The sequence below is a fragment of the Xenopus tropicalis genome, chromosome 3 (assembly GCF_000004195.4).
Source record: "Xenopus tropicalis strain Nigerian chromosome 3, UCB_Xtro_10.0, whole genome shotgun sequence".
NCBI classification, from domain to species: Eukaryota; Metazoa; Chordata; class Amphibia; order Anura; family Pipidae; genus Xenopus; species Xenopus tropicalis.
The window spans coordinates 153,832,676-153,845,439 of NC_030679.2; the positions used below are offsets into that span (position 1 = coordinate 153,832,676).

General features: G+C 51.6%; 1 protein-coding gene across 1 annotated transcript in view; it reads right to left on the minus strand.

The window, feature by feature from the left end:
• The window catches only part of aldh3b2 (aldehyde dehydrogenase 3 family member B2), a 29,994-nt gene extending 21,566 nt beyond the window's left edge, over window positions 1-8,428 (minus strand). Inside the window, exons 1-2 of the mRNA NM_001127150.1 lie at window positions 8,418-8,428; window positions 4,971-5,133 (exon numbers count right to left, since the gene is read on the minus strand). Of these exons, the coding sequence (NP_001120622.1) occupies window positions 4,971-5,132 (162 nt within the window). The 5' untranslated portion in view covers window position 5,133; window positions 8,418-8,428. The remainder of the gene's footprint in view (window positions 1-4,970; window positions 5,134-8,417) is intronic.
• Between the last annotated feature and the right edge of the window lie 4,336 nt (window positions 8,429-12,764).

The window sequence follows — 12,764 nt, forward strand, 5'->3', positions numbered from 1 at the left end:
TTTGGCTGTTCATGCCAAACGGTTCAATGACTGGGTTTACACCAGAGGCAAGTCTGCACGGGCGCAAATGCATGACCTGTTGTATCTCACAAGAAAGTGGCTGCAGCCTGACCTCAACACGGCCGATCAAGTAGTGGAGAGGATCGTCGTAGAACGGTACCGGAAAGCTCTACCCCGGGATCTCCAGCGGTGGGTTGGCCAGGCAGACCCCCAAGATATGACCCAGATGGTGGAGCTCATGGAGCGGTTTGTGGCTACGGAGGGTTACCTCGGAGAAGGAGTTTCCCCACAGCGCCCTGGCAAGGCTCAGAGACTGCAGGAGAATCCTGGTAAGACTGTTCCATTTCTTAAAGGGGTGGTTTCCCAAAATAACAGGGACAGAAACTCTGGTATGGCCACTGGACTTAATTCAGGCGCCAAGCCTAGAGTGGTGCCCAGTCAGCGGCAAGAGGCCTCTGATAGAGAGAGAACGGGGGTACAATGCTTCCGATGTTGGGAGTTTAAATACTTAACCTTATCCGCGCTTAAAATAGTATTAATACCCAATGTGTAGAATATTTTTAGCAATTATCTAAAATCCAGAATAATACACAAAGAGTGACCCCACACCAATAATGTGAAATTAATAAATATAATTTAACGTGAACAGCTGCCTTCCTCCAAACTAATCCTCACTCAAACAAAACCATCTCAAACCAGAGTTGGCGCTCTCACAAAACAAATCACCGAGTGATGTGAATTAATTCAAACAATTTATTAGTGAATTATAATAAAAACATATACACATAATTGATTCTAACAATATTAATCTAGATAAAATACACCAATATTGGTACTGCCCAAATGAGGGACCCAACTCTGTGCAAAGCCAGAGAGGGGGTAAAAGAAATAAATGGGGAACCCCAGTTTCCTGGGGCAGAAACAGTGTTCCCACGCATGGTCCTGAACCAGGATCTGTTATATCAAGTGAGCAAGATAAGGGGTGTAATTATAGAGCAACTGGTGGTGCCTCAGCAATATAGGAGGGTGGTGTTAGATATGGCACACCGACATGTGCTTGGGGGACACCTGGGAGTTGATAAAACTGCAGACAGAGTCCTCCAGAGGTTCTTTTGGCCTGGGGTAGCGGGGGATGTTAAGCGATACTGTAACTCCTGCCCAGACTGTCAGATAAATGCACCCAAGCCTCATTACAGAGGTCCGTTGGTTCCCCTTCCCATCATTGAGGTTCCCTTTGAGAGGGTTGCCATGGATTTGGTAGGGCCCCTGCCAAAATCCACTAGAGGGCACCAACACATACTGGTTATTCTGGATTACGCCACCCGATATCCTGAAGCAGTCCCCCTAAGAAATACTTCGTCAAAATGTATTGCCAAGGAGTTGGTACATTTGTTTTCCCGGGTGGGGATACCGAAAGAGATCCTGACAGATCAGGGTACCCCATTTATGTCCAAGGTAACCAAAGAGTTGTGGCGCCTCTTAGGTATTAAACATTTACGCACGTCCGTTTACCACCCTCAAACTGATGGGCTGGTTGAACGGTTTAATAAAACCCTAAAGGTTGAAACAAGGCTGTAGACAAAGACAGGCTGTAGACAAAGACAGGAAAAACTGGGACTGTCTGTTACCCTTTCTGTTGTTCTCCATCAGGGAGGTACCTCAAGCCTCAACGGGGTTCTCCCCATTTGAGCTACTATATGGTAGACACCCAAGGGGGCTGCTAGATATAGCCAAGGAAACTTGGGAACAGGAGGCTACCCCCTATAAGACTGTGGTAGAACACATTGCTCAAATGCAAGAGCGTATTGCAGCTGTGTTACCCATAGTAAGGGAACACATGGCACAGGCACAGGAGGCCCAAAGCAGGGTTTACAACAGGTCTGCAACAGTAAGGACCTTTCAACTGTGGGAACCAGTACCAACACTCTGTCCCCAGGATTAGAGTAAGTTCCTGGCCAAATGGCAGGGGCCATATGAAATCGTCGAAAAGGTGGGTGAGGTGAACTATAAAGTAAGACAACCTGATAAGAGGAAACAAATTCAACTTTATCACGTGAATTTGTTAAAGCCATGGAGGCAGCAAGAACCTGTCGGTTTCACAAAAACAGGAAGTAAAAGAGTTTTTGATGAGAAACAGGGATGTCTTTTCTGACCTTCCTGGGCGAACCAATCTCATTAAACATGATGTTGTTACTGAACCCCAGGTAAAGGTAAACGTGAAGCCCTACCGAATCCCTGAGGCACGGAGACAGGCAGTCTCCGAAGAGGTGAGGAAAATGTTAGAACTGGGGGTAATTGAGGAGTCCCACAGTGATTGGTCTAGCCCCATTGTTTTGATTCCCAAGCCTGATGGAAGTCTACGGTTCTGCAACGACTTCCGTAAATTGAATGAGGTCTCAAAGTTTGATGCCTACCCCATGCCCAGGGTAGATGAACTTATAGAGAGGCTGGGCCCTGCTAGGTACCTCACCACTTTAGATCTCACTAAAGGTTATTGGCAGGTACCTTTAACTAAACAGGCTAAGGAAAAGACAGCCTTCTAGAGATGTAGCGAACTGTTCGCCGGAGAACTAATTCGCACGAAAATCGGGTGTTCGCAAGTTCGCGAACTTTTAGCGATGTTCGCAATTTTGGGTTCGCCTTAGCTGGAGCCAAATTTTGACCTCTCACCCCAGAGCCAGCAGATACATGGCAGCCAATCAGGCAGCTCTCCCTCCTGGACCACCCCCGGACCACTCCCTTCCATATATAAACCGAAGCCCAGCAGCCATTTTACATTCTGCCTGTGTGTGCTTGATGAGTTAGCATAGGGAGAGAGCTGTGCAGGGGTTTGAGGGAGAGTTTAGGTAGCTTTGCTGACTAGTAATCTACTTTCTACTGCTCTGTATGTAGCTGCTGGGGGCAGCTGTCCTTCTGATCTCATCTGCTGTAATCCAATAGTCCTTGTAAGGACTGCTTTTATTTTCTGATTACTGATTACAACAACGTATTTTTCAGAGAAATTTTTGCCCTTGATCCCCCTCCTGCATGCCACTGTCCAGGTCGTGGCACCCTTTAAACAACTTTAAAATCAGTTTTCTGGCCATAAATGGCTTTTCTAGGTTTCAAAGTTCGCCTTCCCATTGAAGTCTATGGGGTTCGCAAAGTTCGCAAAAGTTCGCACTTTTTGGCAGAAGTTCGTAAACGGGTTCGCGAACTTTTTTTGTGAGGTTCGCTACATCCCTACAGCCTTCTCTACCCCAGAGGGTCTTTTTCAGTATAATGTGTTACCCTTTGGTTTACATGGGGCCCCTGCAACGTTCCAAAGGTTAATGGATCGGGTCCTTAAGCCACATAGACCCTACGCCTCAGCCTATTTAGATGATGTAGTCATCTTCAGCACAGATTGGGAGTCTCACTTAGCAAAAGTGCAGGTGGTGCTAGACTCAATACGAGAAGCTGGACTTACTGCCAACCCTAAAAAGTGTGCAATAGGGATGGAAGAGGCCAAGTACCTAGGCTATGTGATTGGAAGAGGGGTAGTACAGCCTCAAATAAATAAAGTAGAGGCAATACAAAAGTGGCCCCAACCAGTGACAAAGAAGCAAGTTCGTGCCTTCCTGGGGATAGTGGGCTACTATCGCAGATTTGTGCCTAACTTTGCTTCCATTGCAGCTCCTCTAACAGACCTTACAAAAGGGAACAACTCAGTGATGATCAAGTGGTCTGCAGAGGCTGAGAAAGCTTTTATAGAGCTTAAAAATTCCCTGTGTAGACAGCCGGTACTGATAACGCCCGATTTCAAGAAAGAATTTGTGGTACAGACAGACGCCTCAGATGTAGGACTGGGAGCTGTCCTCTCCCAAGTGGTAAATGGCGAGGAACACCCAGTAGTCTATTTAAGCAGAAAGCTTACACCAGCTGAGAGGAGGTACTCCATTGTAGAAAGGGAGTGCCTGGCCATTAAGTGGGCATTGGAGGCCCTGAAGTACTATTTACTGGGTCGTAAGTTTAGGTTGATCACTGACCATGCTCCCCTTAGATGGATGTCAGAGAATAAGGAAAAGAATGCTCGAGTCACCAGATGGTTTCTGGCTCTGCAGAACTTTAAGTTTACAGTGGAGCATAGGTCTGGGGCATTGCAAGGGAATGCAGATGCCCTCTCAATAGTTTATTGTCAGGTGGCTCATTGTGCTCAGCCCTACGGGCTGAAGCAGAGGGGGGGGATATGTGAACCGGTAACAGGTAAACAGGTGGAAGGGAGATATATTTCCCCTAGGTTCATCTCCTACTCCCTCATGTATAGTGGTGCTGAGTGGGTTAATTCCCCAAAGGAATCACACCTGGGGAATAATTAGCAGGCTAGATAGGCCTGCAGTCAGAGAGAGTGGGGGGCTGGAGCTGAGACTGTGAACTGAACTTGCTGTGTGAGGGTCTGTGCCTGCCTAAAGCAGCTTGGAGCATTTTCTCCCAAAGAGAAGGACTCTCACAAGGTACTGTGACTCTGGGGAGTTGTGTTTTTGGTTTAGCCGGTAATCCCAGTAGGGGACCGGTAATAGAGAGGTAAGCACCCTGTGTATTAGTTAGAGCCCAAGTGTGGCAAGGGTTTTGTTTACTTTTGTTTTACTTATGCTTCTGCTGGATACCAGAGTCAGTCATTGTACACAATAAAATGGACTGTATTCACCTAAAGGACTGTCTGTATGTCTGATCTCGCTTACAATATATATATATATATATATATATATATATATATATATATATATACATATGGGCAATGCTCAGTTACCCAAACAGTTTGGAACCTTATAACTGAGGAAATCATCAGCCTCCTGGTCTTTTCCCGGTGCCCTTTCAGCCCAGTCCGACCCAGTCTGACTCTGCTACCAACCCAACTGGATCCTGAGGGACTGAACCGGCAGCTTCTATCATCGCTTGAGCCAAGAGACCCCCTTAGCAGTCTCCAGTGAAACAGTCTGTCGGGTTTGTACCTTACTGAGATCCATTTTCAAACTCTGACTTATTTCCTTTTTGTTTTCCTCCAGGAATCGAGCCAAAGCTTCCAATTGGGCGAAACGGAACTTGGCGCCCCGTGTTCTCCCTGCCAGGAAGCTGCTGCGCAGGCGCCGTAATGTCTCTTCCTGAGGCTCCATCCTGTGCCAGAGAGATGGGAACACGTCACCATGGAAACACCAAGCACCCCTTACAAACATGGCCCAATATTCACACATAAATTATTATTATTATTAACATTTATTTATAAAGCGCTAACATATCCCGCAGCGCTGTACAATAAGTGGGTTTCATACATTGGACATACAGAGTAACATATAAAGCAATCAATAACTGATACAAGAGTTGAAGAGAGCCCTGCCCAAAAGAGCTTACAATCTACAAGGAGAAAGGGTTGAGACACAAGGTGTGGGCATGACCAGAGTTGGAGAGGTGGGGCACAGGGTGTTGCTAAACTAGATTAGGGTAGGCCTCTCTAAATAAATGTGTTTATTGGGAGATTGGGAGAAAGTCTGATAGTTTGTGGGAGCGAATTCCAGAGAATTAATGTATTTTTCTACCCACGATGCAGTGGTTTTGTCCCAAAATTTCCACATAATTGCAGGTGCACATTAAAGTGATACTGACACTGACAAACTACTCCTGCGAATACTATCAAAATAATAATGTACATTAAACGTTCCCTATAGGTCACATTGATGGTTTTATACCATCAACCCGCCAGTCCCTTCCCAAGCCGACTGTCCCTTCCAAACCTCACTGTCCCTACCCAGACTGTCCCTTCCCAACCCGACTGTCCCTTCCTAACCCGACAGTCCCTTCCCAGACTGTCCCTTCCCAACCGACTGTCCCTTCCCAACCTGACTGTCCCTTCCCAACCTGACTGTCCCTTCCCAACCCCCGACTGTCCCTTCCCAACCCGACTGTCCCTTCCCAACCCAACTGCCCTTCCCAACCTGACTGTCCCTTCCCAGTCTGACTGCCCCTTCCCTTCCCAACCCGACTCTCCCTTTCCCAACCCAACTGCCCCTTCCCAACCCGACTGTCCCTTCCCAACCCGACTTTCCCTTCCCAACCTGACTGTCCCTTCCCAACCCGACTGCCCCTTCCCAACATGTTAGTTACAGCTTATAACACTAACAGCCCCCTGCTGCACTAATATGGCCGCCCCCTCATAGAGGAACATGGGGGATCAGATCAGGAAAAAACATTGGGCAAATACTTTTATGGCACAATTACTGTATAAATAGTATTAGAGATTTTAAAAAAGGTTTAAATTCCGGTGTCAGTATCTCTTTAATCATGTGTGCAATGCACCAACATCAGTGTAAAGGCAGGGACTTTTATGAAAGGTTTCAATTCATGTTCAGTTGAGTAGAACTTGTGAACATAATCATTGGTGATGGTGCCAAGAACAATGGGTAGGTGGCCAATGGGGAGACGGCACAATGGGGAGACAGCACAATGGGGAGGAGCAGGGGCGGGCCAAGCCGACCGGGCGCCCTAGGCAACCCGGTCGGCCACCTCGCCTCTGCACCTTCCTCATTCGAATCGCAATGCAAACCCTGCGATTCGAACGATCATTGCCCCCACCGCGTAAGGACAAGTGGTGGGGGCAATGACTAAAGTGAGCGGACTGGGGGTAGGCAGGAGAGGCTGCCTGGCAGCTGCCTCTTCTGCCTACCCCTAGTTCCGGCCCTGGGGAGGAGGCACAATGGGGAAACGGCACAATGGGGAGACGGCACAATGGGGAGACGGCACAATGGGGAGGTGGCACAATGGGGAGGTGGCACAATGGGGAGACGGCACAATGGGGAGGAGGCACAATGGGGAGACGGCACAATGGGTAGGTGGCCAATGGGAAGACGGCACAATGGGGAGGTGGCACAATGGGGAGACGGCACAATGGGGAGGAGGCACAATGGGGAGACGGCACAATGGGGAGGTGGCACAATGGGGTGGTGGCACAATGGGGAGACGCCACAATGGCGAGGAGGCACAATGGGGAGGAGGCACAATGGGGAGGAGGCACATAGGGCTGGGGCAAGTGTAAGGCTGGGGCAAGAGTAGGGCTGGGGCAAGCATAAGGCCGGGGCAAGCGTAAGGCACTATAATGGCACCGACTCACTCACTGATTCATTACAATTACAATTGGCAGGAATGTAATTCGCAGACACACAGACACTCTGGTTGAGTAATTTAAAGGCAAAGTTCATTGTTCTGCACAAAGTCCCTTTGCAAGAGCTCTAATAACCCAAGAAGAATTAGGCTGTTGCTCTATGGAGCAGCTACAAATTTGCCCCAATATAGAATCGTCATACAAGGGCCAAACTTACACACGTTTGCCAGTTACCCCCCAATGACAAAGAGTTGCACAGAGTTGCACCAAGAGTCGCACAAAGGGTCGCACAAAGAGTTGCACAAAGAGTCGCACACAGAGTTGCACAAAGGGTCGCACCAAGGGTTGCACAAAGAGTCGCCCAAAGAGATGCACAAAGGGTCACACAAAGAGTCGCACAAAGGGTCGCACCAAGGGTCGCACAAAGAGTTGCACAAAGGGTCACACAAAGAGTCGCACAAAGTTGCACAAAGAGTTGCACAAAGGGTCACACCAAGGGTCGCACAAAGAGTCGCACAAAGGGTCGCACAAAGAGTCGCACAAAGTTGCACAAAGGGTCGCACAAAGGGTCGCACAAAGAGTCGCACAAAGTTGCACAAAGAGTTGCACAAAGGGTCGCACCAAGGGTCGCACAAAGAGTTGTATCAAGAGTTGCACAAAGAGTTGAGACTAGCGCATGTAGCAGGCTGTTGTGTGTTTAATAGTAACAGTACTTTACTGTGTAGAAGAGCAGAGTGTGTGACATTGTACAGAGAGTCTATCAGGGTGTGTTGTGTGTATCTGTAAGTGTTACAGGGAGAAGGGTGTGCAGCAGTGTGTGTAGCAGGGACAGGTGGTGTGTGTAGCAGGGACAGGCGGTGTATGTAGCAGGGATAGGCGGTGTGTGTAGCAGGGACAGGCGGTGTGTGTAGCAGGGACAGGCGGTGTGTGTAGCTGGGACAGGCGGTGTGTGTTGCAGGGACAGGCGGTGTGTGTAGCAGGGACAGGCGGTGTGTGTAGCAGGGATAGGCGGTGTGTGTAGCAGGGACAGGCGGTGTGTGTAGCAGGGACAGGCGGTGTGTGTAGCAGGGATAGGCGGTGTGTGTAGCAGGGACAGGCGGTGTGTGTAGCAGGGACAGGCGGTGTGTGTTGCAGGGACAGGCGGTGTGTGTAGCAGGGACAGGCGGTGTGTGTAGCAGGGACAGGCGGTGTGTGTAGCAGGGACAGGCGGTGTGTGTAGCAGGGATAGGCGGTGTGTGTAGCAGGGACAGGCAGTGTGTGTCGCACAATCTGTTGCATTATACAATGTGAAATTGTCTGAACCCACCTCTCCCTGAGCTTCTGTCTCTGTCAGACCGAGAAAATGTCAGGGAGGGGAAGGAATAGGGAGGGGATGGAATAGGGAGGGGAAGGAGGGGAAGGAATAGGGAGGGGAAGGAATAGGGAGGGGAGGGGAGGAGAGGGGAGGAAGTCTCTCAGGCCAGTTGTGCAATAGTTTGTTCAGCCATTTATTGCTAATAATGGGGCAGAATTAGGCAACAGTGTCAGTACGTTGCACCATTACACACACAGCTGCCTGTGTATCAGTCATTGAGCCTCACCTTCTGCTTTTTCTGGCTTAAAGTATCACAATATTATCACTTTCTGTACTCTGGGCTCCTATTTTCAGGTTGACATTTTACCCGCTGACAGCAACTGCCCATAAACATTTCAGTCCAGAAAGAAACTTTCCTCAAGGGGTTCCTCACGGTGAGGGCAGTGAGGGGGTTGGGGAATGCCCTGCCGGGGGATGTTGGGTAGGGGGTTCCTCACGGTGAGGGCAGTGAGGGGGTTGGGGAATGCCCTGTCGGGGGATGTTGGGTAGGGGGTTCCTCACGGTGAGGGCAGTGAGGGGGTTGGGGAATGCCCTGCCGGGGGATGTTGGGTAGGGGGTTCCTCACGGTGAGGGCAGTGAGGTTGGGGAATGCCCTGCCGGGGGATGTTGGGTAGGGGGTTCCTCACGGTGAGGGCAGTGAGGGGGTTGGGGAATGCCCTGCCGGGGGATGTTGGGTAGGGGGTTCCTCACGGTGAGGGCAGTGAGGGGGTTGGGGAATGCCCTGCCGGGGGGTGTTGGGTAGGGGGTTCCTCACGGTGAGGGGGTTTGGGAATGCCCTGCCGGGGGATGTTGGGTAGGGGGTTCCTTATGGTGAGGGCAGTGAGGGGGTTGGGGAATGCCCTGCCGGGGGATGTTGGGTAGGGGGTTCCTCACGGTGAGGGCAGTGAGGGGGTTGGGGAATGCCCTGTCGGGGGATGTTGGGTAGGGGGTTCCTCACGGTGAGGGCAGTGAGGGGGTTGGGGAATGCCCTGCCGGGGGATGTTGGGTAGGGGGTTCCTCACGGTGAGGGCAGTGAGGTTGGGGAATGCCCTGCCGGGGGATGTTGGGTAGGGGGTTCCTCACGGTGAGGGCAGTGAGGGGGTTGGGGAATGCCCTGCCGGGGGATGTTGGGTAGGGGGTTCCTCACGGTGAGGGCAGTGAGGGGGTTGGGGAATGCCCTGCCGGGGGGTGTTGGGTAGGGGGTTCCTCACGGTGAGGGGGTTTGGGAATGCCCTGCCGGGGGATGTTGGGTAGGGGGTTCCTCACGGTGAGGGCAGTGAGGGGGTGGGGGAATGCCCTGCCGGGGGATGTTGGGTAGGGGGTTCCTCATGGTGAGGGCAGTGAGGGGGTTGGGGAATGCCCTGCCGGGGGGTGTTGGGTAGGGGGTTCCTCACGGTGAGGGGGTTTGGGAATGCCCTGCCGGGGGATGTTGGGTAGGGGGTTCCTCACGGTGAGGGCAGTGAGGGGGTGGGGGAATGCCCTGCCGGGGGATGTTGGGTAGGAGGTTCCTCACAGTGAGGGCAGTGAGGAGGTTGGGGAATGCCCTGCCGGGGGATGTTGAGTAGGGGGTTCCTCACGGTGAGGGGGTTGGGGAATGCCCTGCCAGGGGATGTTGGGTAGGGGGTTCCTCACGGTGAGGGCAGTGAGGGGGTTGGGGAATGCCCTGCCGGGAGGTGTTGGGTAGGGGGTTCCTCACGGTGAGGAACACAATGCTTAATATCCACTGGAGACCCTTGTAACCATATTGCAAGAAAGGACCAGGTTGGTCCAAAACATATTGTGCTGTACTATGCACTAACAAACAAACCAAGTTTCTTATGACCGCAGCGGATTTTTTCCAATACATTGTGATTTTGGGTTCTGGCAAAAATCTGCTGTATGACAAGCCATCTGAACTACAACTCACTGATATATACAAAGGTGTGGCGAAGTGAAAAGGCAGTTATTTTGCTTATAAATTCCCATATCTATGTAGGGATCTCCAAAATTGGGCCCCTAGGTTGGTTACCCCCAGGATAGACCCAAAGGGTGGGTGATACTGTAATAGTGCAACACCATGGGTGGGTTGGCACCTAAATAGTTAATAGGGAATTAGCTTCTCTGCAGTTCAAGGTTATGGTACAGTTAGTATAAAAGGCTGTGCAGCCAGGACTTCCTGCCTAGGACACCTCTGGAGAGAGGATAGTGACAGGCTGGGTTTAGAAAGAAAGATATCTCATAGGCCGCTCTAGGAGTGGCAGACAGGGTATTTAGCTGGGCAGCTTGGCCTCACCAGGAGATACCGAGATTAAGATCTCCCAGCACTAATAGCTGGAGTCAGGGACTAAAGAGATAGGAATAGGAGTTTGCCTAATCTGGGGGATAGCCGGGTGACATTTCCGGAGTGAGGTCTCCAGGGGGTGTCTGCTCGTCGGGAGTACCGGGGATAGCCCTAGAGAGGGTATTCCGGCGTGAGTACCGGAGGGAACCCCAAAGGGAGGGTCATTTGGCTGGAGTGTTGCCGGTATCCCAGGAGAGAGGGACTCCTGAGGGAATAGAAAGTTTCCTGATATATCATATGTCTCCTGTATGCAAAAGCTGTCTGCCACTCTTCAAATAAACACAACACTTGGTTCAGCATACTTCAGAGTGTGTGTGTGTATTACTCCTGGAGGATCTACACTACCTGGTAAGGATATACCCCAGTGAGGGGGCAAGGTACTAGGAGTGCTGGGAGTCCACACCAAGGAGCAATATATTAAGTTCTCAGGAGGGGAGTTATAATTCATTCTATCCCTATCCTGGGTGGAGGCACGCCAAAGTATAAAGAAATAGCTGTTCCCCAGTTAAGCGGGGCTCAGGACTCCTGAAAGCACCAAGTATAGTGACATATCATCAGGTAGTGCCACAACCATTTAAAAAGTGGGCTACATTTGGAGGCACTGCTGAGATGCCGAAACAGCAGTAAAAGAACAGCAAGTAAAGTGCAGAAAGGCCATAACAGTGTTTTGGGCCTAGTGTGAATTTGGAAGCCTGACCTCCATCTGGGTTAAATTTTGGGCACCCTGAATCTGTATCCAGTGAGGGATAGTTGGCGCCAAAAAGAGCAGAGGAGTAGCTCTGGGCCAATCAGATTGCAGGCCAGTGGCGCCAAACAGACCCGGGAAATAACGTGGGAGGCCCCATGAGGAGGAGGAGACAGGACTTTCCTGATTGTTGGAGCCGCCCCTTGGAGCGACCAGCCAACAGTGTAGCTGAAAAAGTGCGCCAAAGAAAGGGGCGCGACTAGGGCCGGTGACGTCACCGCGGCCATTTTGAGAATCGGCAGAGCGTGTGGAGCCGAGCTGTAGGAAGGAGCTGCGTGCGCACCACTGTGAGACTTGCGATGCCTAACCTTAGCAAGCCCGTGTCACCTGGGTCCAGATCCCCAACGCTACCCAGAGCATCAAGGAGACCGGCGGTGCGGATGGAGGACACCGGTCGCCGGTTCATCTGGTCCGGCAGCTTTGCTGAAATGAAAGTGCACGACACCTTGCACTGGATGGTGCCCCTGTGTGGCGGTTGTGAAGCCGAATCGTTCGGGTCCATGAAGCATCCTGGGGCCCTGTGCTCATCATGTGACCGGCCTTACTGGAGTGGCCCGTTTGGGGCAGGCCCCCGAGGTCAGCAGGTACTGGAGATCGAGGCCGTGGAAGAGGCCTTTGCAGCCATCACCCTCAGTGACGAGGAGGAGGCGGATTCGCGGGAAAGCCCCGCTGCACTCCCTAGTTCTACCCAGGAGGGGGATGCTATCAATCCGGGGGCTGAACCGGAGGACAATGTTATCAACCCAGAGGCTGAACCGGAGGAAGATGCTACCGGTGCGGAGGCCGAATCTGAGGGGGCCAGCGCTCCCGCCACTGTTGACTGGGCGGTGGAAGCTGCGGCCGAGGCGGTGAGTACCCAGGGGACCCTGAGTGACTCTTGGGTTAGGCCCGACGTACTTGCTGGGGGGGACACTACCCAGGCTACCTTCCCCAGGGGCCGGAAGAACCGACGGGGACCCAGGCGGGGCCGCTACCAAGGCATGAGGGACAAGGAGTGGGAGGAGTTCATGGGGCCCCCATCGCCAGCACCCTCTGAGACGGTCTTGGAGGAAGTCCTCGCACCGCCATCTTATTTACAGTCCTTGGGGGGTGCCCCAAGTGATAGGCGGCCATCTCCCTATCCCAGGGGAGGAATCAATTCATCCAGTGAGTACACCCCAGGGGGTGATGACTCCGGGGAGGAGGCTGCAGCAAACATGGGTCCTATGTTTGCTTCCCCTTCCAGCTTTGTGGCGCCTCCTAAAATAAGCCCACA